The sequence below is a fragment of the Pelophylax lessonae genome, assembly GCF_965119305.1.
Source record: "Pelophylax lessonae genome assembly, chromosome: 6".
Classification (NCBI taxonomy): domain Eukaryota; kingdom Metazoa; phylum Chordata; class Amphibia; order Anura; family Ranidae; genus Pelophylax; species Pelophylax lessonae.
This window is the reverse complement of record NC_138773.1, coordinates 22,656,295-22,682,397: the sequence shown is the minus strand read 5'-3', so window position 1 is coordinate 22,682,397 and position 26,103 is coordinate 22,656,295. Positions and strand designations below refer to the sequence as shown.

The following is a 26,103-nucleotide window of genomic DNA, read 5'->3' as shown; positions in this document are numbered from 1 at the left end:
AGAGACAGTCAGAGTTCAGGGACACTTCAGAGAGACAGAGTTCAAAGAGACTTCAGAGCCTTAGAGAGACAGTCAGAATTCAGGCAGACTTCAGAGTCACCAAGAGATAGTCAGAGTTGGGGGAGACTTCAGAAAGACCGTCAGTTAACAGACACTTCAGAGTCACAGAGAGACAGTCAGAGTTCAGAGAGACAGCTTGAATCTTAGAGACGCCCATAGCTCAGTGGGAGACCCCCCTAGTCACAGAGACAGTCAGAGTGACAGTCTGAGGCCCGGCAGGACAGTCTGAATTAGGAGCCCCAATCTGCAGCCATGGCCACCAGCCCCACTCCATTGCCCCTTCTGCCCTCCCTGAGCTGTGTCATGTGCCACGATGTACCCCGTGAGCCCGTCACCATGTCCTGTGGGCACTGCCTATGCAGGGGATGCTTGGAGCGATCTTGGAGGGGACAGGAGTCTTACCCGTCGTGCCCAAAATGCCGCCCACCACCAGTGCAGTCCCCAGATGGCGGGCAGAGGAGTCTGTGTGCAGAGCACGGAGAAAAGGTTCAGTTTTTCTCCACCCAGGACAGCAGGCTCCTATGCCCCCGCTGCAGAGGGTCCTCTGAGCCACTGCCTGGGCATACGCTAATCCCCATACAGGAGGCCGTGGGGGGATACAAGGTGAGTCTACATACGCCATACACATGGATACTTCACACCCAGCACAAAATAGGGGGTTACCCCACTATATATCAACAGCGGTGGTCAGTACACAGGATGGCACTCCTCCTTGTATGATCGCCCAATACCCCAGAAAATGGTATTTATATATTTGTATTTTCTTGCCAACAGGAGGAGTTGATGTCCGCTATTTCTCCACTGGAGTCCCGCCTAAAGGAGCTCCAGCAGATGCAGTGTGCCCAGGAGCAGATGATCGCCCAGCACCGGGTAAGTTGCCCAATCTCCAATATCTCTTATAGGATCAACAACTGTCCATCTATGGCAGCCTTTCCCAACCTTTTTACCCCTGAGGAACCCTTGAAGCAATTTTTAGGTCAAGGGAACCCCTACTAAGAAAAATTCATTGGGATCAGGGAAAAAAATGGCCCTAACGTTGGTGGTCAGTGGGAAGAATGGCCTCCTTACCGACAGCTAAACAAGATGATTGGTGACATTCTATTGGCTCTGCCAAATGCAAGAATTATGCAGGAACTGGAGGGATCACCACTAGGAAAGAGGAGGCCCTGATTTCTCTATATAGATCTTTAGTTATTACTGGAGGGATCACCAGCAGGAGGAAGGAGGTCCTGATTCTTCTATAAAGATCTTTAGTTATCACTAGAGGGATCACCAGCAGGGGGAAGGAGGTCCTGATTCCTCTTTATAGATCTTTATATCACTAGAGGGATCACCAGCAGGAGGAAGGAGGTTCTGATTCTTCTATAAAGATCTTTAGTTATCACTAGAGGGGTCTTCAGCAGGAGGAAAGAGATCCTGATTCCTCTATATAGCTCTTAATATCACTAGACTGTCACCAGCAGGAGGACAGAGGTCCTGATTCCTTCATATAGGTCTTTAGTTATCATTAGAGGGGTCACCAGCAGAAGGAAGGAGGTCCTGGTTCCTCTATATAGATCTTTATATCACTAGAGAGATCACCAGCAGGAAGAAGGAGATGCTGATCTCTCTATATTGATCTTTATTTTACTAGAGGGGTCCCAAGCCGGAGGAAGGAGATCCTAATCCCTCTATATAGATCTTTATATCACTAGAGGGATCACCAGCAAGAGGAAGGATGTCCTGATTCCCCTATATAAATCTTTATATTACTAGAGGGGTCACCAGCAGGAGGAAGGAGGGATAGATCTTTAATTATCACTAGAGGGGTCACCAGCAGAAAGAAGAAGGTCCTGATTCCTCTACATAGATCTTTATATCACTAGAGGGATTACCAGCAGGAGGAAGGAGGTCCTGATTCCTCTATATAGGTCTTTCTATCACTAGAGGGGTCAACAGCAGGAGGAAGCAGAACCTGATTCCTCTATATCGATCTTTGCATCACTAGACAGGTCACCAGCAGCAGGAGGACCGAGGTCCAGATTCCTTCATATGGGTCTTTATTTATCAATAGAGGGATCACCAGCAGGAGGACAGAATTCCTGATTCCTCTATAATAGATCTTTATATCACTAGAGTGATTCTCAACAGGAGGAAGATCTTTAGTTATCACTAGAGGGATCACCAGCAGGAGGAAGGAGGTCCTGATTCCTCTATATATGTCTTTGGTTATCACTAGAGGGATCAAAAGCAGGAGGAAGGAGGTCCTGATTCCTCTGTTTAGATCTTTATATCACTTGAGGGGTCACCAGCAGGAGGACAGAGGTCCCGATTCCTTCATATAGGTCTTTAGTTATCATTAGAGGGATCACCAGCAGGAGGAAGCAGGTCCTGATTCCTCTATATAGATCTTTATATCACTGGAGGGGTCACCAGGAGGAGAAAGGACATCCTGATTCCTCTATATAGGTCTTTGGTTATCACTAGAGGGATCAACAGCAGGAGGAAGGAGATCGTGATTCCTCTATATCGATCTTTTCATCACTAGGCAGGTCACCAGCAGGAGGACAGAGGTCTTGATTTCTTCATATGGGTTTTTAGTTATCACTAGAGGGATCACCAGCAGGAGGAAGGAGGTCCTGATTCCTCTATATTGACCTTTAGTTATCACTAGATGGATCACCAGGAGGAGGACAGAATTCCTGATTCCTCTATATAGATCTTTATATCACATTCAGTAGAGGGATCCTCAACAGGAGGAAGATCTTTAGTTATCACTAGAGGGGTCATCAACAGGAGGAAGGAGGTCCTGATTCCTCTATATAGATCTTTATATCACTAGAGGGATCACCAGCAGGAGGAAGGAGGTTCTGATTCCTCTATATTGATCTTTATATTACTAGAGGGGTCCCAAGCAGGAGGAAGGAGGTCCTAATCCCTTTATATAGATCTTTATATCACTAGAGAGATCACCAGTAGGAGGATTCATTTATATAGATCTTTAGTTATCACTAGAGGTGGTCATCAGCAGAAGGAAGGAGGTCCTGATTCCTATATATAGGTCTTTGGTTATCACTAGAGAGATCACCAGCGGGAGGAAGGAGGTCCTTATTCCTCTATATAGATCTTTATATCACTAGACAGGTCACCAGCAGGAGGACAGAGGTCCTGATTTTTTCATATGGGTCTTTAGTTATCATTAGAGGGATCACCAGCAGGAGGACAGAATTCCTGATTCCTCTATATAGATCTTTATATCACTAGAGGGATCCTCAACAGGAGGAAGATCTTTAGTTATCATTAGAGGGGTCATCAACAGGAGGAAGGAGGTCCTGATTCCTCTATATAGATCTTTATATCACTAGAGGGATCCTCAGCAGGAGGAAGATCTTAAGTTTTTACTAGAGGGGTCTTCAGCAGGAGGAAAGAGATCCTGATTCCTCTATATAGCTCTTAATATCACTAGACTGTCACCAGCAGGAGGACAGAGGTCCTGATTCCTTCATATAGGTCTTTAGCAGGCCCGGATTGGCCAATCGGGAGAACCGGGAGGATTCCCGGTGGGCTGGTCGGGTTGAGGGCCGGTGACATCGGTGTTCTAAAATTTAGAACACAGCTGACAGAGAGGAGGCAGGACTGGTTGCTTAGCAGAGAGGAGGCGGCACGGATAGAATACATCCTCAGGTCTGAGAGGAGGCGGGGCTGAGGCGGGACGGACTGCTTAGCTGGGAGGAGACGGGATGGAGGTAGAGAAAAAATGTAATCTGCCAGCTCTGCATTATTACAATTATGCTCGACCTCCGTCCCGCCTCCTCCTAGCTAAGCAGTTCGTCCCGCCTCCGCCCCGCCTCCTCTCAGACCCGAGGATGTCTTCTCTCCGTCCCGCCTTCTCCAGCTAAGCACTTCGTCCCGCCTCTGCCCCGCCTCCTGTCTCAGCTAAGTAATCTGTCCCGCCTCCTCTGTCAGCAGTGGGCTAATGGCGCGGGGGGGGGGGGGGCGCCATTTTTAAATCGAAAGAAAAAAACTGCAGTGGCCCAGCAGTGGCGCTCGCCTCTCATCACGGCCAGGTAAGACCCCTCCACAGCCTCTAACAATCTCCCCTTGTACCATGCCCACATCCTCTAACCATCTCCCCCCTGTACCATGCCCACAGCCTCTAACCATCTCCCCCCTGTACCATGCCCACAGCCTCTAACCATCTCCCCCCTGTATCATGCCCACAGCCTCTAACCATCTCCCCCCCTGTACCATGCCCACAGCCTCTAACCATCTCCCCTTGTACCATGCCCACAGCCTCTAACCATCTCCCCCTGTACCATGCCCACAGCCTCTAACCATCTCCCCTTGTACCATGCCCACAGCCTCTAACCATCTCCCCTTGTACCATGCCCACAGCCTCTAACCATCTCCCCCTGTACCATGCCCACAGCCTCTAACCATCTCCCCCTGTACCATGCCCACAGCCTCTAACCATCTCCCCCTGTACCATTCCCACAGCCTCTAACCATCTGCCCCTGTACCATGCCCACAGCCTCTAACCATCTCCCCTTGTACCATGCCCACAGCCTCTAACCATCTCCCCCCTGTACCATGTCCACAGCCTCTAACCATCTCCCCCCTGTACCATGTCCACAGCCTCTAACCATCTCCCCTTGTACCATGCCCACAGCCTCTAACCATCTCCCCCTGTACCATGCCCACAGCCTCTAACCATCTCCCCTTGTACCATGCCCACAGCCTCTAACCATCTCCCCTTGTACCATGCCCACAGCCTCTAACCATCTCCCCTTGTACCATGCCCACAGCCTCTAACCATCTCCCCCTGTACCATGCCCACAGCCTCTAACCATCTCCCCCTGTACCATGCCCACAGCCTCTAACCATCTCCCCTTGTACCATGCCCACAGCCTCTAACCATCTCCCCCTGTACCATGCCCACAGCCTCTAACCATCTCCCCCTGTACCATGCCCACAGCCTCTAACCATCTCCCCCTGTACCATGCCCACAGCCTCTAACAATCTCCCCCTGTACCATGCCCACAGCCTCTAACCATCTGCCCCTGTACCATGCCCACAGCCTCTAACCATCTGCCCCTGTACCATGCCTGCAGCCTCTAACCATCTCCCCCTGTACCATGCCCACAGCCTCTAACCATCTCCCCCTGTACCATGCCCACAGCCTCTAACCATCTCCCCTTGTACCATGCCCACAGCCTCTAACCATCTCCCCTTGTACCATGCCCACAGCCTCTAACCATCTCCCCTTGTACCATGCCCACAGCCTCTAACCATCTCCCCTTGTACCATGCCCACAGCCTCTAACCATCTCCCCTTGTACCATGCCCACAGCCTCTAACCATCTCCCCTTGTACCATGCCCACAGCCTCTAACCATCTCCCCCTGTACCATGCCCACAGCCTCTAACCATCTGCCCCTGTACCATGCCCACAGCCTCTTACCATCTCCTCCTGTACCATGCCCACAGCCTCTAACAATCTCCCCCTGTACCATGCCCACAGCCTCTAACCATCTCTCCCTGTACCATGCCCACAGCCTCTAACCATCTCCCCTTGTACCATGCCCACAGCCTCTAACCATCTCCCCTTGTACCATGCCCACAGCCTCTAACCATCTCCCCTTGTACCATGCCCACAGCCTCTAACCATCTCCCCCTGTACCATGCCCACAGCCTCTAACCATCTCTCCCTGTACCATGCCCACAGCCTCTAACCATCTCCCCTTGTACCATGCCCACAGCCTCTAACCATCTGCCCCTGTACCATGCCTGCAGCCTCTAACCATCTCCCCCTGTACCATGCCCACAGCCTCTAACCATCTCCCCCTGTACCATGCCCACAGCCTCTAACCATCTCCCCTTGTACCATGCCCACAGCCTCTAACCATCTCCCCTTGTACCATGCCCACAGCCTCTAACCATCTCCCCTTGTACCATGCCCACAGCCTCTAACCATCTCCCCTTGTACCATGCCCACAGCCTCTAACCATCTCCCCTTGTACCATGCCCACAGCCTCTAACCATCTCCCCTTGTACCATGCCCACAGCCTCTAACCATCTCCCCTTGTACCATGCCCACAGCCTCTAACCATCTCCCCTTGTACCATGCCCACAGCCTCTAACCATCTCCCCTTGTACCATGCCCACAGCCTCTAACCATCTCCCCCTGTACCATGCCCACAGCCTCTAACCATCTCCCCCTCTACCCCATAGACATGCATTATGTCCGTATATCATCCGAAAACGGATAGGATGATATGCAGACATAGGGACTAGATGACACAAGTGTCATCCGTGTCCGTAAACAAAAAAAAAAGTGCCACAGCGGACAAAAAAAACGGAGCGGCCGTGTGAAAGAGGCCTTAGGCTACTGAATTTGCACTGAATTGTAAATATTTTTTGAAAAATACAATGAATTACAAGGCTGTAGAGAATAGAGAACAGTGCACCTTTGCAAACTTATATTCTGAGGTTTTAATTACATTATTTTAATATAGTCAGTCATGAACTAAAGTGGGCCGGTCTAAGTCATGAAACTCCAGGGCTGAAAATGAGTCCCACTCCGGCCCTGGTCTTTAGTTATCATTAGAGGGATCACCAGCAGGAGGAAGGGGGTCCTGGTTCTTCTATATAGATCTTTCTATCACTAGAGAGATCACCAGCAGGAAGAAGGAGATGCTGATCCCTCTATATTGATCTTTATATTACTAGAGGGGTCCCAAGCCGGAGGAAGGAGATCCTAATCCCTCTATATAGATCTTTATATCACTAGAGGGATTACCAGCAGGAGGAAGGGGGTCCTGATTCCCCTATATACATCTTTATATTACTAGAGGGGTCACCAGCAGGAGGAAGGAGGGATAGATCTTTAATTATCACTAGAGGGGTCACCAGCAGAAAGAAGAAGGTCCTGATTCCTCTATATAGATCTTTATATCACTAGAGGGATTACCAGCAGGAGGAAGGAGGTCCTGATTCCTATATATAGGTCTTTGGTTATCACTAGAGGGATCAACAGCAGGACAAAGGAGGTTGTGATTCCTCTATATAGATGTCTATATCACTATAGAGGTAGGGTGTCTCTTATAGTAATGTGCGGGTATACACAGCACCTCTTGCATATTATTGCAGACCTAACAACCAGAGTGTCCTCCTCTATTGATGGAACATTTGTGACCCCCCTTTTTGCTCCATCCACTGATTTATTCTTCCAGACTTCTGGATTTCTTCTCACCTCCTGTTGTGTGTCTGCAGAACAGGAAGTGAAGAGAAATCTCCCTAATTGGACATAGATGGAAAACATTTAGATACATTGAATCCATTCCCTACTTTATCTAAAGTTTTCTTCTACAATTGACCCCCCCCCCCATGAACTGCAATTTGAAGGGCTTCCCAAGACCTAAATATTATTGTAAGGGTCCCCCTGGAGTAAAATGGTTGAGAAGACCGTGGTAAGGTGTGTTGGTGACATATTCTAATTATGGTCTTCGCAGTGTCAGTTGTTTGGTTGTTGTGGCACTCTCATAATAAAGGCTGGCTCCGGTTATGGCGTGTGATAGGAACACACCAATGGACCATCTATGTGGGATTGGTGTAGGGGGGTCCATCTGGATATAGGATATGAGCCCAGCTGGCAGTCCTGCATGATGCTATGTGAACTGTTTATTTGTCAGGGGAACCTCCTGAGCACCAAGCACCATGTCAGTATGGAGTTTGAGAAGCTGCACCAGTTCCTGCGGGAGAGAGAAGAGAGACTGCTCAGAGACCTGCAGCAAGAAGGAGACCTCATCCTGTCCGAGATGGAGGAAAGTCTCAGCAAGATCAAACAGAACTGTCAGGGGATTCTACAGACCATCAGCAGCACCCAACCACGGCTGTATGAGCAGGACCCAGTCTCCTTCCTGACTGTGAGTATACTCCACTCATAGCCATACCCAGTCTCCTTCCTGACTGTGAGTATACTCCACTCATAGCCATACCCAGTCTCCTTCCTGACTGTGAGTATACTCCACCCATAGCTGTACCCAGTCTCCTTCCTGGGTGTGAGTATACTCCACCCATAGCCATACCCAGTCTCCTTCCTGACTGTGAGTATACTCCACCCATAGCCATACCCAGTCTCCTTCCTGACTGTGAGTATACTCCACCCATAGCCATACCCAGTCTCCTTCCTGACTGTGAGTATACTCCACCCATAGCCATACCCAGTCTCCTTCCCGACTGTGAGTATACTCCACCCATAGCTGTACCCAGTCTCCTTCCTGGGTGTGGGTATACTCCACCCATAGCCATACCCAGTCTCCTTCCTGACTGTGAGTATATCCCACCCATAGCTGTACCCAGTCTCCTTCCTGACTGTGAGTATACTCCACCCATAGCCATACCCAGTCTCCTTCCTGACTGTGAGTATACTCCACCCATAGCCATACCCAGTCTCCTTCCTGACTCTGAGTATACTCCACCCATAGCTGTACCCAGTCTCCTTCCTGACTGTGAGTATACTCCACCCATAGCCATACCCAGTCTCCTTCCCGACTGTGAGTATACTCCACCCATAGCCATACCCAGTCTCCTTCCTGACTGTGAGTATACTCCACCCATAGCCATACCCAGTCTCCTTCCTGACTGTGAGTATACTCCACCCATAGCCATACCCAGTCTCCTTCCTGACTGTGAGTATACTCCACCCATAGCCATACCCAGTCTCCTTCCCGACTGTGAGTATACTCCACCCATAGCTGTACCCAGTCTCCTTCCTGGGTGTGGGTATACTCCACCCATAGCCATACCCAGTCTCCTTCCTGACTGTGAGTATATCCCACCCATAGCTGTACCCAGTCTCCTTCCTGACTGTGAGTATACTCCACCCATAGCCATACCCAGTCTCCTTCCTGACTGTGAGTATACTCCACCCATAGCCATACCCAGTCTCCTTCCTGACTCTGAGTATACTCCACCCATAGCTGTACCCAGTCTCCTTCCTGACTGTGAGTATACTCCACCCATAGCCATACCCAGTCTCCTTCCTGACTGTGAGTATACTCCACCCATAGCCATACCCAGTCTCCTTCCTGACTGTGAGTATACTCCACCCATAGCCATACCCAGTCTCCTTCCTGACTGTGAGTATACTCCACCCATAGCCATACCCAGTCTCCTTCCTGACTCTGAGTATACTCCACCCATAGCTGTACCCAGTCTCCTTCCTGACTGTGAGTATACTCCACCCATAGCCATACCCAGTCTCCTTCCTGACTGTGAGTATACTCCACCCATAGCCATACCCAGTCTCCTTCCTGACTGTGAGTATACTCCACCCATAGCCATACCTAGTCTCCTTCCCGACTGTGAGTATACTCCACCCATAGCTGTACCTGATCCACTTCCTGCATGCAAATATACTCCACCAATAGCTGTACCCGGTCCCCTTCCTGGATGTAAGTATACTCCACCCATAGCCGTAACCGGTCCCCTTCCTGACTCTGAGTATGCTCCACCCATAGCCATACCCAGTTTCATTCCTGACTCTGAGTATACTCCATCCATAGCTATACCTGGTCCCCTTCCTGACTCTGAGTATACTCCACCATTAGCTATACCGGTCCCCTTCCTGACTCTGAGTATACTCCACCAATAGCTATACCGGTCCCCTTCCTGACTCTGAGTATACTCCACCAATAGCTATACCGGTCCCCTTCCTGACTCTGAGTATACTCCACCAATAGCTATACCGGTCCCCTTCCTGACTCTGAGTATACTCCACCATTAGCTATACCGGTCCCCTTCCTGACTCTGAGTATACTCCACCATTAGCTATACCTGGTCCCCTTCCTGACTCTGAGTATACTCCACCAATAGCTATACTGGTCCCCTTCCTGATTGTGAGCATACTCCACCCATAGCTATACCTGGTCTCCTTCCTGACTCTGAGTATACCCCACCCATAGCTGGGCCTGGACTCCTTCCTGGATGTGAGTATAATTTACTAATAGCTATACCCAGTCCCCTTCCTGGATGTGAGTATACTCCACCCAAAGCCATACCTGGTCTCCTTCCTGACTGTGAATATACTCCACCCATAGCTGTACCCGGTCTCCTTCCTGACTGTGGGTATACTCCACCCAAAACTGTACCCGGTCTCCTTCCTGACTCTGAGTATACTCCACCATTAGCTATACCTGGTCCCCTTCCTGACTCTGAGTATACTCCACCATTAGCTATACCGGTCCCCTTCCTGACTCTGAGTATACTCCACCATTAGCTATACCTGGTCCCCTTCCTGACTCTGAGTATACTCCACCAATAGCTATACCGGTCCCCTTCCTGGTTGTGAGTATACTCCACCCATAGCTATACCTGGTCTCCTTCCTGACTCTGAGTATACTCCACCAATAGCTATACCGGTCCCCTTCCTGGTTGTGAGTATACTCCACCCATAGCTATACCTGGTCTCCTTCCTGACTCTGAGTATACTCCACCAATAGCTATACCTGGTCCCCTTCCTGGTTCTGAGTATACTCCACCCATAGCTATACCTGATCTCCTTCCTGACTCTGAGTATACCCCACCCATAGCTGTGCCTGGACTCCTTCCTGGATGTGAGTATAATTTACTAATAGCTATACCCAGTCCCCTTCCTGGATGTGAGTATACTCCACCCAAAGCCATACCTGGTCTCCTTCCTGACTGTGAATATACTCCACCCATAGCTGTACCTGGTCTCCTTCCTGACTGTGGGTATACTCCACCCAAAACTGTACCCGGTCTCCTTCCTGACTGTGAGTATACTCCACCCAAAACTGTACCCGGTCTCCTTCCTGACTGTGGGTATACTCCACCCATAGCTGTACCCGGTCTGCTTCCTGGCACTCCCATTGGTCCCCTTAGTTGCTGAGTATTGGCTGAGAGATGATACAGTCAGTGATAATTGTTTTTTTCTATTTGTTTTGCAGGATATAAAGTCCTGCATGGATATGTGAGTATCACTGATCATCATGGATATGTCATGTACTGTATATAGATATTCTCTATGCTGCCTGTGGGTTTAGATTTATTGTCTTTCACATCTGGACTCCACCAGGGACACGACATACATGAATATTACAGCACATGGTGTCACTCACACAGCTTTCACCAAGTCTCCCATATAAAGTCATAGGTATAGATGTACAGTCAGACAGAAGTTGCACATCCTCCGTCTTCCAGCACTTGTACCGGGTGACTGACCGTGCAGAGTTAGACCCAGTGCACTCAGCAATCAGCACTCAGTAACAGACCTGGTGTCACGGATCCAGGGAGAGAGACAGTCCAGGAGGTTAGAGGAGCGTACCTGAGGCTGCATGGAGACATAGGTGTCATAAAGGTGCACAAGGCACACTGGAGTCTCTGGATGGCACTTGATACACGAGGGGAAATAGAGTAACAAAAGATGATCTGGGGTCACTGGGTGACAAAGGATGCTCTGGGGTCACTGGGTAACACATAATGCTCTGAGGTCATTGGGAACACAGGATGCTCTGGAGTCACTGGGAAACACAGGATGCTCTGGGGTAATTGGGAACACAGGATGCTCTGGGGTCACTGGAAACACAGGCTGCTTTGGGGTCACTGGGAAACACAAGGTGCTATGGAGTCAATGGGAAACACAGATGCTCTGGGGTTACTGGGAACACAGGATGCTCTGGGGGTCACTGGGTAACACAAGGTGCTCTGGGGTTACTGGGTAACACAAAATGCTCTGAGATCACTGGGAAACACAGGATGCTCTGGGATCACTGGGAACACGGGATGCTTTGGGGTCACTGGGTAACACAGAATGCTCTGAGGTCACTGGGAACACAGGATGCTCTGGGGTCACAGGATGCTCTGGGGGTCACTGGGTAACACAAAATGCTCTGAGGTCACTGGGAAACACAGGATGCTCTGGGATCACTGGGAACACGGGATGCTTTGGGGTCACTGGGTAACACAGAATGCTCTGAGGTCACTGGGAACACAGGATGCTCTGGGGTCATTTGCAACACAGGATGTTCTGGGGTCACTAAGAAACACAATGCTCTGGGGTCACTGGGAAACACAGGATGCTCTGGGGTCACTGGGAAGACAGGCTGCTCTGGAGTCACTGGGAAACACAGAATGCTCTTGGGTTACTGGGAACACAGGATGCCCTTGGGTTACTGGGAACACAGGATGCCATTGAATTACTGGGAACACAGGATGCTCTGGGGTTACTGGGAACACAGGATGCTCTGGGGTCACTGGGAACACAGGATTCTCTGGGGTCACTGGGAACACAGGATGTTCTGGGGTCACTGGGAACACAGCATGCTCTGGGGTCACTGGGAACACAGGATGCTCTGGGGTCACTGGGAAACACAGGATGCTCTGGGGTCACTGGGAAACACAGGATGCTCTGGGGTCACTGGGAACACAGGATGCTCTGGGGTCACTGGGAAACACAGGATGCTCTGGGGTCACTGGGAACACAGGATTCCCTGGGGTCACTGGGAACACAGGATGTTCTGGGGTCAATGGGAACACAGAATGCTCTGGGGTCACTGGGAACACAGGTTGTTCTGGGGTCACTGGGAACACAGCATGCTCTGGGGTCACTGGGAACACAGGTTGTTCTGGGGTCACTGGGAACACAGAATGCTCTGGGATCACTGGAAAACACAGGATGCTCTGGGGTCACTGGGAACACAGGATGCTCTGGGGTCACTGGGAACACAGGATTCTCTGGGGTCACTGGGAAACACAGGATGCTCTGGGATCACTGGAAAACACAGGATGCTCTGGGGTCACTGGGAACACGGGATGCTCTGGGGTCACTGGGAACACAGGATTCTCTGGGGTCACTGGAAACACAGGATGTTCTGGGGTCACTGGGAACACAGGATGCTCTGGGATCACTGGGAAACACAGGATGCTCTGGGGTCACTGGGAATACAGGATGCTCTGGGGTCATTGGGAACACAGGATGCTCTGGGGTCATTGGGAAACACAGAATGCTCTGGGGTCACTGGGAACACAGGATGCTCTTGGGTCACTGGGTAACACTAAATATTTTGGGGTCACTTGGTAATACAGGATGGTTTGGAGTCACTGGGTAACAGAGGTTGCTTGGGGTTCACTGGGGGCAAAAAGAAACTCTAGAGTTACTGGATGATAAAGGATGCTCTGGGGTCATCGGGTGACACAGGATGCTCTGGGGTCATTGGGTGACACAGGGTGCTCTGGGGTCACTGGGAACACAGAATGCTCTGGGATCACAGGGAACACAGGTTGTTCTGGGGTCACTGGGAACACAGCATGCTCTGGGGTCACTGGGAACACAGCATGCTCTGGGGTCACTGGGAAGACAGGCTGCTCTGGAGTCACAGGATGCTCTGGGGGTCACTGGGTAACACAAAATGCTCTGAGATCACTGGGAAACACAGGATGCTCTGGGATCACTGGGAACACGGGATGCTTTGGGGTCACTGGGTAACACAGAATGCTCTGAGGTCACTGGGAACACAGGATGCTCTGGGGTCACAGGATGCTCTGGGGGTCACTGGGTAACACAAAATGCTCTGAGGTCACTGGGAAACACAGGATGCTCTGGGATCACTGGGAACACGGGATGCTTTGGGGTCACTGGGTAACACAGAATGCTCTGAGGTCACTGGGAACACAGGATGCTCTGGGGTCATTTGCAACACAGGATGTTCTGGGGTCACTAAGAAACACAATGCTCTGGGGTCACTGGGAAACACAGGATGCTCTGGGGTCACTGGGAAGACAGGCTGCTCTGGAGTCACTGGGAAACACAGAATGCTCTTGGGTTACTGGGAACACAGGATGCCCTTGGGTTACTGGGAACACAGGATGCCATTGAATTACTGGGAACACAGGATGCTCTGGGGTTACTGGGAACACAGGATGCTCTGGGGTCACTGGGAACACAGGATTCTCTGGGGTCACTGGGAACACAGGATGTTCTGGGGTCACTGGGAACACAGCATGCTCTGGGGTCACTGGGAACACAGGATGCTCTGGGGTCACTGGGAAACACAGGATGCTCTGGGGTCACTGGGAAACACAGGATGCTCTGGGGTCACTGGGAACACAGGATGCTCTGGGGTCACTGGGAAACACAGGATGCTCTGGGGTTACTGGGAACACAGGATTCCCTGGGGTCACTGGGAACACAGGATGTTCTGGGGTCACTGGGAACACAGAATGCTCTGGGGTCACTGGGAACACAGGTTGTTCTGGGGTCACTGGGAACACAGCATGCTCTGGGGTCACTGGGAACACAGGTTGTTCTGGGGTCACTGGGAACACAGAATGCTCTGGGATCACTGGAAAACACAGGATGCTCTGGGGTCACTGGGAACACAGGATGCTCTGGGGTCACTGGGAACACAGGATTCTCTGGGGTCACTGGGAAACACAGGATGCTCTGGGATCACTGGAAAACACAGGATGCTCTGGGGTCACTGGGAACACGGGATGCTCTGGGGTCACTGGGAACACAGGATTCTCTGGGGTCACTGGAAACACAGGATGTTCTGGGGTCACTGGGAACACAGGATGCTCTGGGATCACTGGGAAACACAGGATGCTCTGGGGTCACTGGGAATACAGGATGCTCTGGGGTCATTGGGAACACAGGATGCTCTGGGGTCATTGGGAAACACAGAATGCTCTGGGGTCACTGGGAACACAGGATGCTCTTGGGTCACTGGGTAACACTAAATATTTTGGGGTCACTTGGTAATACAGGATGGTTTGGAGTCACTGGGTAACAGAGGTTGCTTGGGGTTCACTGGGGGCAAAAAGAAACTCTAGAGTTACTGGATGATAAAGGATGCTCTGGGGTCATCGGGTGACACAGGATGCTCTGGGGTCATTGGGTGACACAGGGTGCTCTGGGGTCACTGGGAACACAGAATGCTCTGGGATCACAGGGAACACAGGTTGTTCTGGGGTCACTGGGAACACAGCATGCTCTGGGGTCACTGGGAACACAGCATGCTCTGGGGTCACTGGGAACACAGGATTCTCTGGGGTCACTGGGAACACAGGATGTTCTGGGGTCACTGGGAACACAGCATGCTCTGGGGTCACTGGGAACACAGGATGCTCTGGGGTCACTGGGAAACACAGGATGCTCTGGGGTCACTGGGAAACACAGGATGCTCTGGGGTCACTGGGAACACAGGATGCTCTGGGGTCACTGGGAAACACAGGATGCTCTGGGGTCACTGGGAACACAGGATTCCCTGGGGTCACTGGGAACACAGGATGTTCTGGGGTCACTGGGAACACAGAATGCTCTGGGGTCACTGGGAACACAGGTTGTTATGGGGTCACTGGGAACACAGCATGCTCTGGGGTCACTGGGAACACAGGTTGTTCTGGCTTGTCACTGGGAACACAGAATGCTCTGGGATCACTGGAAAACACAGGATGCTCTGGGGTCACTGGGAACACAGGATGCTCTGGGGTCACTGGGAACACAGGATTCTCTGGGGTCACTGAGAAACACAGGATGCTCTGGGATCACTGGAAAACACAGGATGCTCTGGGGTCACTGGGAACACGGGATGCTCTGGGGTCACTGGGAACACAGGATTCTCTGGGGTCACTGGAAACACAGGATGTTCTGGGGTCACTGGGAACACAGGATGCTCTGGGATCACTGGGAAACACAGGATGCTCTGGGGTCACTGGGAATACAGGATGCTCTGGGGTCATTGGGAACACAGGATGCTCTGGGGTCATTGGGAAACACAGAATGCTCTGGGGTCACTGGGAACACAGGATGCTCTTGGATTAATGGGTAACACAGGGTGCTCTGTGGTCACTGGGTAACACAGAATGCTATGGGGTCACTCGGAACACAGGATGCTCTGGGGTGTAAGGTTCTGGCACTCTCAGTGCCTCCTATCACATTTATTCCGGGTGATTTCCATCTACCTAGACAGAAGAAACACATATAGGTGTGTTTCCCTTTAAGGCTGAAGCTGTCATCACCCAGCGCCGGACTAGATGGCTATTTAGGGCGTCGGTTCTCACTCACATGTGTTCGTTCAAACACCAGTACCTGGATACTAATCTTGCTTGAAGCTTCCATGCTTGCAAGCTCTCCTCGCTGACGAACCTCACTGCGCTGATCCCTGCATCCTGCTACTGGATCATCCGCATCTCCTGAGCGATCCTTCGGCTATCGCTATTAGTGCTAAGTACCCCACAGGGGAAATCTCTATAGACTTGTACTAGGCTTACACTATTTAGCTCTGCATAGCAAGGACTGTCTTTTACATCTGCATAACTAGATTGCTAGCTCTTGAGGCTACTGCTACTATTTCCTGCACTGGGTTGATCTCTCCTGTATGCACCTGCTACTCTGTCATCTGTTATCATACATGATCGCTAACCCTTCCTGCATCCATCTGCACTGTCTCACCTCAAGTGTCTGTCACCTACCACTTCCACTCAAACCTATCCCTAAGACCTTTATCATTGTCTTACCACATGTATATAAAGTCACACTAGGAACCAGCTTAATTACTGTGTGTATTTACTGGCTGAAATAAGACCTTCCATACATGATGAGTCATTGAGGTTGGGATTGGTATCTCAGCATATCTCCTACATGACTACTGACGTGGAACTACTTCTGCAGCTGAAAATCCACACCTTATAAGAAACGCAAGGAACGTTACAGATTGAACGAACCCAAAAAATGGATTCAGCAGAAGTAGCCACTCAGGTGACACAATTAAAACAGCAGGTATCTGCGTTAATACACGCACTTGCTGAATTGAAAAACGACAATCAGGCTCTGTCGCAGCAGGTAATTAGACTGACACAACTTACCTCTGCACAGTCTCCTGAACCCAAGATAAATCCCCCTTTGGTATTTACAGGCGATCGCAAAAAATTTCGCGAATTTAAAAACGCATGTGAGTTACTTTTTTTGCTAAAACCTCGTACCTACCTTACTGATCACATTAAGGTTTGTACTATTATTTCTTACCTATCAGGCGATCCTCGAGCCTGGGCAGATTCTCTTTTTGAAAAAAACGACCAGCTTCTCAACTCCTATGCCTTGTTCCTGGCAGAGCTCACTTGCCTATATGATGACCCCAATAGGCAGAGTACTGCCGATCTTCAGTTAAGATCCTTGAAACAAGGAAAAAGGCCTGTAGAAGACTTTGTCGCAGAATTCAAGAGATGGACCCTTGATTCAGGATGGAATGATGCATCTCTGAAAACCCAATTTAGGCTTGGCCTATCAGAAGCCGTCAAGGACGAGCTCGCCCGAGCAGAGATGCCAAAAACCCTGGATACATTGATACAACTCAGTATCACCATAGATAGAAGACTACGAGAAAGGAAGTCTGAAAAAAATGGAAATGCCATTATCCAGTTCTTCTCAGAATTCAGCTATTGACCCCACTCCTAAACCCGCTCCAGGTAACCACAGACCCCGGCTACCTAAGGAAAAAAGGAGACCTAGTAGATATGGTGATCCTGCCTGGTCATGGTCCGAGCCTGCCTCAAACAGTCGACCTTGTCACTCTGACACATCCCATTTGGACCCTGATCCTACAGAGATGGATGAGGAGCCTATGGAGATTGGTGCCATACATGCTAGGTTGTCCTCACAAGAAAAAAGAGATCACAGGAGAATCTGTGGCCTTTGTTTTTATTGTGGTGAAGGGGGACATTTCATTACATTCTGCCCAACCAGACCCCATAGGCCTAAGGCTCTCCCAATGGAGGCCAGGCGAATCCGAAGGGTCTTCCCTGAAAAACAGCCTTGAAATTATCAAGGCTGTTGCCAGCCCTGTCCCCGTTCTATATCAGTGAAGGACACCCAGAAATTAACAAATATTGGAATAGATATTCCTTCAACTCCAGTGAACTTTATACCACGTTCAAAAAACCCTCCTGTACCACCTCCTGAGGATACTCCTATTTTTGCAAGCACATTTCTGGCTTCCGATGAAAATACAGAGATTCTTGCACCTGACTGCGTACGCGCTTCTAATGGCACGGTGGTATGTAGGAAGGATCTGAGGATGTTTGAAGAAGCATTGGTTGCTAGGTCTACTAGGATTACTTCGGATGGTTATGCGTCCGATTCTAGGGAGGGGTCCATGTAGCAGACACCCTAACAACAAGTGATCCGATTCTCATCGGTTACCAACCTGATCCGATTTTTATATCGGCAACAAGGGATCCGATTCTCATCGGCTACCAACCTGATCCAATTTTCATATCGGCAACAAGGGATCCGATTCTCAGATCGGTTACCAACCTGATCCGATTCTCATATCGGCAACCATTTTTTTATTTTTTATTTTTTTTTTCCGATTTTCATATCGGAGACCAGTCTTATCCGATTCTCGTATCGACAACCAGTATTATCCGATTCTCATATCGGCAACCAATTTTTTTTTTCTTCCCGATTTTCATATCGGCAACCAGTCTTATCCGATTCTCGCATTGGAGACCAGTCTCATTCCGATTCTCATATCGGCAACAAAAAAAAAAAAATTTTTTTTTTTCCTTCCGATTTTCGCATCGGCAACCAGTCTCATGTGATTCTTATATCAACAACCAGCCTTAGAGGCCTTCCGGAGCCGGCCTTACGGGGGGGGGGGGGGTAATGTAAGGTTCTGGCACTCTCAGTGCCTCCTATCACATTTATTCCGGGTGATTTCCATCTACCTAGACAGAAGAAACACATATAGGTGTGTTTCCCTTTAAGGCTGAAGCTGTCATCACCCAGCGCCGGACTAGATGGCTATTTAGGGCGTCGGTTCTCACTCACATGTGTTCGTTCAAACACCAGTACCTGGATACTAATCTTGCTTGAAGCTTCCATGCTTGCAAGCTCTCCTCGCTGACGAACCTCGCTGCGCTGATCCCTGCATCCTGCTACTGGATCATCCGCATCTCCTGAGCGATCCTTCGGCTATCGCTATTAGTGCTAAGTACCCCACAGGGGAAATCTCTATAGACTTGTACTAGGCTTACACTATTTAGCTCTGCATAGCAAGGACTGTCTTTTACATCTGCATAACTAGATTGCTAGCTCTTGAGGCTACTGCTACTATTTCCTGCACTGGGTTGATCTCTCCTGTATGCACCTGCTACTCTGTCATCTGTTATCATACATGATCGCTAACCCTTCCTGCATCCATCTGCACTGTCTCACCTCAAGTGTCTGTCACCTACCACTTCCACTCAAACCTATCCCTAAGACCTTTATCATTGTCTTACCACATGTATATAAAGTCACACTAGGAACCAGCTTAATTACTGTGTGTATTTACTGGCTGAAATAAGACCTTCCATACATGATGAGTCATTGAGGTTGGGATTGGTATCTCAGCATATCTCCTACATGACTACTGACGTGGAACTACTTCTGCAGCTGAAAATCCACACCTTATAAGAAACGCAAGGAACGTTACATGGGGTAATTGGGAACACAGGATGCTCTGGAGTCACTGGGAACACAGGCTGCTTTGGGGTCACTGGGAAACACAAGGTGCTCTGGAGTCAAGGGGAAACACAGATGCTCTGGGGTTACTGGGAACACAGGATGCTCTGGGGGTCACTGGGTAACATAATGCTCTGAGGTCACTGGGAACATAGGATGCTCTGGGGTAATTGGGAACACAGGATGGTCTGGGGTAACTGGGAAACACAAGGTGCTCTGGAGTCACTGGGTAACACAAGGTGCTCTGGAGTCAATGGGAAACACAGATGCTCTGGGGTTACTGGGAACACAGGATGCTCTGGAGGTCACTGGGTAACACATAATGCTCTGAGGTCACTGGGTAACACAAAATGCTCTGAGGTCACTGGGAACACAGGATGCTCTGGGGTCACTGGGAACACAGGATGCTCTGGGGGTCACTGGGTAACACAAAATGCTCTGAGGTCACTGGGAAACACAGGGTGCTCTTGGGTTACTGGGAAACACAGGATGCTCTGGGATCACTGGGAACACAGAATGCTTTGGGGTCACTGGGTAACACAGAATGTTCTGAGGTCACTGGGAACACTGGATGCTTTGGGGTCACTGGGTAACACAGAATGCTCTGAGGTGACTGGGAACACAGGATGCTCTGGGGTCATTGGCAACACAGGATGTTCTGGGGTCACTGGGAAACACAGCATGCTCTGGGGTCACTGGGAAACACAGCATGCTCTGGGGTCACTGGGAACACAGGATGCCCTTGGGTTACTGGGAACACAGGATGCTCTGGGGTTACTGGGAACACAGGATGCTCTGTGGTTACTGAGAACACAGGATGCTCTGTGGTTACTGAGAACACAGGATGCTCTGGGGTCATTGGGAACACAGAATGCTATGGGGTCATTGGGAACACAGGATGCTCTGGGGTAATTGGGAACACAGGATGCTCTGGAGTCACTGGGAACACAGGCTGCTTTGGGGTCACTGGGTAACACAAGGTGCTCTGGAGTCAATGGGAAACACAGATGCTCTGGGGTTACTGGGAACACAGGATGCTCTGGAGGTCACTGGGTAACACATAATGCTCTGAGGTCACTGGGTAACACAAAATGCTCTGAGGTCACTGGGAACACAGGATGCTCTGGGGTCACTGGGAACACAGGATGCTCTGGGGGTCACTGGGTAACACAAAATGCTCTGAGGTCACTGGGAAACACAGGGTGCTCTTGGGTTACTGGGAAACACAGGATGCTCTGGGATCACTGGGAACACAGAATGCTTTGGGGTCACTGGGTAACACAGAATGTTCTGAGGTCACTGGGAACACTGGATGCTTTGGGGTCACTGGGTAACACAGAATGCTCTGAGGTGACTGGGAACACAGGATGCTCTGGGGTCATTGGCAACACAGGATGTTCTGGGGTCACTGGGAAACACAGCATGCTCTGGGGTCACTGGGAAACACAGCATGCTCTGGGGTCACTGGGAACACAGGATGCCCTTGGGTTACTGGGAACACAGGATGCTCTGGGGTTACTGGGAACACAGGATGCTCTGTGGTTACTGAGAACACAGGATGCTCTGTGGTTACTGAGAACACAGGATGCTCTGGGGTCATTGGGAACACAGAATGCTATGGGGTCATTGGGAACACAGGATGCTCTGGGGTCATTGGGAACACGTGATGCTCTGTGGTCGCTGGGTAACACAGGTTGCACTGGGGTCACTGGATTAGCTGGAAATAAATAAATGAACCTGGTCAGACACATCCCCCTCCTCTTCTTCTGATGAGGGGTGTTGCTTCTACTCAGCTCTGCCAGCACAGAGCACTGGAGGAGGAAGGCAGGAAGCAGCCTTTACACTAGGAGAAAAAAGGGAGTCCAAGGCATTTCCAAACAAAAATAAATAATAATATGTAAAAATACAGAGCTATAAAAAAAAAAAAAATGGTGTGACGCCTTATTAATCTGGCACAAAGTTAGTGGCAAGCTATGGAGAACATTGGTGGAATTTGGTGTCAAGAAGGGGAGGAAAATGGCCAATGACTTATAAGTCCAACTCTCAACTGATACTCAGGTCAACTGACTCTATAGCACAGGACAGCTCTAAAAATGAGTGTAGGAAATCATATAAAGAGGAAAATATCTGTACAGCGCTGGGGTCATGGCTTCATTTCCATCAGGTACTCTACATGGAGTTTGTAGGTTCTTCCATGTCTGTGTGGCTCTCTTTCTGGGTTCTAGTTTTCATCGGCAAGCCAAAAACATACCAGCCAAGTCATCGGCTCCATTTCATAATTACCTTAGAGAGGGAGAGGGAATATTTTAGAAAACTGTCAGCTCCTGTGCTGAATTGTTGGGTGTTAATGGCTTTGTGTACTCGGGATTAGCTGGAAATAAATAAATGAATGTGAGTTTGATGGGCTTCTCTTTCTCCAGATGTTACGGAGGTTACAGAGATGGTTTTCCGGCTCACAATGTGGTGACTCCTCGGGATTTTGGCTATGGAGCGGTGAAGGATCTGATCCAATACACGGCCTGGAAAGATATGAAGTCATACATCAGTCCTGGTGAGCAGCAGGAGAGAACTGTAATGTCATTGGTTTGCCTCTCACAACTATTAGCTTGCAAAGCCATCAATCGTGTTTGCTATTTGTCATGGGTGGGCACGATCTATAGGGCTTGCGCAAGTCACTGTTCTATTATTCTCCAACATTATATGAAAGAACACATTCCCGGCATCCATTTATACATGCAACCCTGCTGGCTAGTGTGCAACTTGCACATCAGCTGTTTGAATACTCTATATTTGAGTATGCACAAGCAACTGATCAACAAATCGCACAATTAAAGCAGAGTTCCGGCCTATTTTGCAACTTTAGTGATTCCTGGAGTGCTCGCTATGCTGATCCAACAATTGAGCATTTTCCATTTTTTTCGGGGGTCCCTTACCTTATTTTCAGGGCATTTTTGATTGTACTTCCTCCTTCTCCCCCCTCTGTGGCCGCGGCCATCGACATCACTTCCGCCTTTGCATTGCATCCTGGGAGCTGTTTGTCATCACTCCCAGGAAGCTGGAATCAGGAAGAACTCCCAGAACACTCCCTGGAATCAGGAAGAAGGACACAGCAGATTACACTGCGGCCTCAGATGCCCACGTCTAAGATGGCCACACCCAGACAGCATTTTTAAAAGTAAGATTTTGACTAAAATCCAATACTGTACACCTTGTAAGTATGAGAATAGCGGTTCTGTAAAGGGCGATAGATTAGTATTATAGGGGTATTTTTAGTTAAAAAGGTATTTGAGGCCGGAACTCCGCTTAAAGTCAGCAGCTTCGACTAGCTAGCAGGGAAGAACATATGCATGTCTAAAGGGATAAAGCAAAAAATAGTGCAGCGCTATCAAAATATGGTGCAACCCATACAAGTGTGAAATAACCAATAAAGTATTAAATGAATAACACTAAGTGATAAAGTGAACAAAAAAGTCCATAAAATGATAATCGTGACTTCAAACAAAAAGTCCCGGAAAATGGTGTCAGAGCGGAAGGCTTGAATCCCAAAGAAGAGACAGGAATACACCCGTGGTATGTATATCAAGGTGGCAGCTTACCAGAGCTAAGGCCTCCAACCTAATGGAACGGCCATGCACGCTTTAGATATCAGTCCAGATGAATCGTATCCTTCATAGATCAGGGAAACCAGATAAGTTCCACTATACCATATATAAACTCCAGATGTGATGTCATGGGTGTATAAGGAGAAATAAGGTACACATAGCGTAAGCCAGGTAGGTTACACACAAAGATTTATTAAAAATGCACTTACAATGGAAGTCTTGCAAGAAGGCACATCAGAGACAGAGGGCAAAAACCGCGGCGTCCCGCGTGTGTGGAAGAGCCGGCGTCTAGGGGGCCCAGACGACGTCATGTATGACGAAACCGGTCGGGCGGTACCGGACGTACGACTGTCACGCCCCCTAGACACCGGCTCTTCCACACACGCGGGACGCCGCGGTTTTTGCCCTCTGTCTCTGATGTGCCTTCTTGCAAGACATCCATTGTAAGTGCATTTTTAATAAATCTTTGTGTGTAACCTAACGGGATTACGCTATGTGTACCTTATTTCTCCCTATACACCCATGACATCACATCTGGAGTTTATATATGGTATAGTGGAACTTATCTGGTTTCCCTGATCTATGAAGGATACGATTCATCTGGACTGATATCTAAAGCGTGCATGGCCGTTCCATTAGGTTGGAGGCCTTAGCTTTTGGTAAGCTGCCACCTTGATATAAATACCACGGGTGTATTCCTGTCTCTTCTTTGGGATTCAAGCCTTCCGCTCTGACACCATTTTCCGGGACTTTTTGTTTGGAGTCACGTTTATCGTTTTATGGACTTTTTTGTTCACCATCGTCATACTTACATAATTCACTCATTTTTAGCGCAGGAATTTTTGGTTTTGTATATGTCTAAAGGGATGCCATGAATGTGTTCTTTCATATAAGGCTGAAGACAGGGTGCTGTGAGCCATGAATGTGTTCTTTCGTTTAACGCTGAAGACAGGGTGCTATGATATTTACAGGAGCCTGCCCACCAAACATGATCTTGCTACAGAGAAAAGGCCAGCAAAAAGACTCAATGATGATGTCACTGGGTCTCAAAAGTGATATTTTTTGAAAATGAAATGATTTGATTGATACATTTTAATTGCATGTTGATTGGGGGGGGGGGGAGAAAAAGGGGTTTCCTGTTTAATCTATGAAATGGTCTAGCCTCCCATGATGTGCAAGCACTGAGATCCTACCACCACAGATCCCAAGAAATATGAGGAGCCACAAGGTGGATTAACTTCCCAGTATCCACCACAAATTAAAGATTTGGGTGGGGTGACCCTTTTAAATGTTTGCTAGTGTAGGTAGAGTCCATATAGATCTGTCCTGATCTTCCCATAACTTGTCCTAACTTTCTTCTAGCATTACCGAATATAATTATGGATCCCACTACAGCTCACCTTAACCTAGTCCTTTCCGAAGATCTGACCTGCGTGCGGTACAGCGACACCAAGCAGTCCTTGCCAGAAAACCCACGCCGCTTCGACTACTGCTGTTGCGTCCTGGGCACCGAAGGCTTCAACAATGGTCGCCATTACTGGGTGATCGACGTCACCAACAAGACCAAGTGGAACCTTGGTGTGGCCAAGGAGTCTGTTAACCGGCGAGGTGGGATCACTTTGTCTCCTGAGAATGGCTTCTGGATCCTGTGGCTGAGGAATGGGCATGAATTCAAGGCCTTGGACGTCCCATACCGGGCTCTAACCTTGAGAAGCAAACCACAACGAGTTGGGATATACCTAGACTACGAGGGCGGCGTGCTCTCCTTCTACAATGCCGATGACATGACTCACATCTACACCTTTGTTACCTCCTTCTCTGAGACCATCTACCCATATTTTTGCCCATGCCTCAACGATTCTGGGAAGAACGGAGGTCCGCTGAAGGTCCTTCACCACATACCATGACATGGAGTCAAGGTCAGAAACAAGGGATCAATCTCGTGAACCATTCCATCGCTATTCAGTGTCCTTTGACAAATAATCATTATTAGGAACAGGTTCTCAATCTCCAAATATTTTCACGCTCTCATCCTCTTCCTCCGCTGGCACATAATGGTCTACTTACAGTGTGTTCATTTCAAGGAACTTTCCTCCATTAACTTGGTTTTCCTGACTCGCCTCTATATACTACACTGTACGGTTCCAGCTTTTTGGAACGCTGCTCTCGATTGGTTTGTTGTAAGGTCCTTCCTACTTTTCTGATGCCTCACAAGCTCCGCCTCACTTTTTTGAAGCGTCACAAGCAACTCCTCCTTTTTCTAGTGTGTCGGAAGCTCCTCCCACCCTTTCTTATAGGGTTCCTCACAAGCACCTCCTACTGTTTTTCACACGGGACTCACAGCCTCTTCTGTTCCTGAAGGTTTAAATCCCATCATGCATTTCGTCTGAGGAACTGGCCGGTCAGTGTATGCTTACTCTATTACAGATAGGCTTTGAAGTACCCTTTGTAGGGGGAAGAGATTTGCATTCCTGGGCTTCCCAGACCACAAAGTGAAATTGTTGGAGGTGGGGTTTACCTACGGTTAACTGCGAATGAGTATATACTATACAGACTGACAAGGTCGAAGGAGGCAAAGTGACAAAATTTGTTGGGTTGATGAGGAGACGTACAACGAAATCAGGTCAACGGTTATATGGATGATAATGGTCACATGGGTGAAGCTCGATCGCTGACACAAATGTACACTGGGGTGCAGTTACCCTTTAAGATGTATTTCTTCACCAGATCTGGTCATTTTGAAGCATTGGGTAATAAGTCAAAGACACAGCCAGTCAACTCACTAGGAACTGGTGACCTCCTTGGCTGAAGCTGGCTTCATTGTAGAAACAGATGGCCTCCCTTGTAGAGGGACATGTACACTTCAATACTGATGGAAGGAGCTTGTGCATTGTCATTACCTTACACCCAAATTTCTCAATAAATATTTGATTGGAAGG

At 49.2% G+C, this 26,103-nt stretch overlaps 1 protein-coding gene across 1 annotated transcript; it reads left to right on the top strand.

Annotated features, from left to right (window-relative positions):
• On the top strand, positions 1–26,100 carry LOC309557514 (zinc-binding protein A33-like). The gene is made up of 7 exons (XM_082260258.1): positions 1–13; positions 171–663; positions 835–930; positions 7,729–7,962; positions 11,008–11,030; positions 21,983–22,113; positions 24,527–26,100. The coding sequence occupies exons 2-7, from the start codon at positions 313–315 to the stop codon at positions 25,069–25,071; spliced, it is 1,380 nt and encodes a 459-aa protein (XP_082116384.1). The 5' UTR covers positions 1–13; positions 171–312; the 3' UTR covers positions 25,072–26,100.
• The last annotated feature ends 3 nt before the right edge of the window (positions 26,101–26,103 follow it).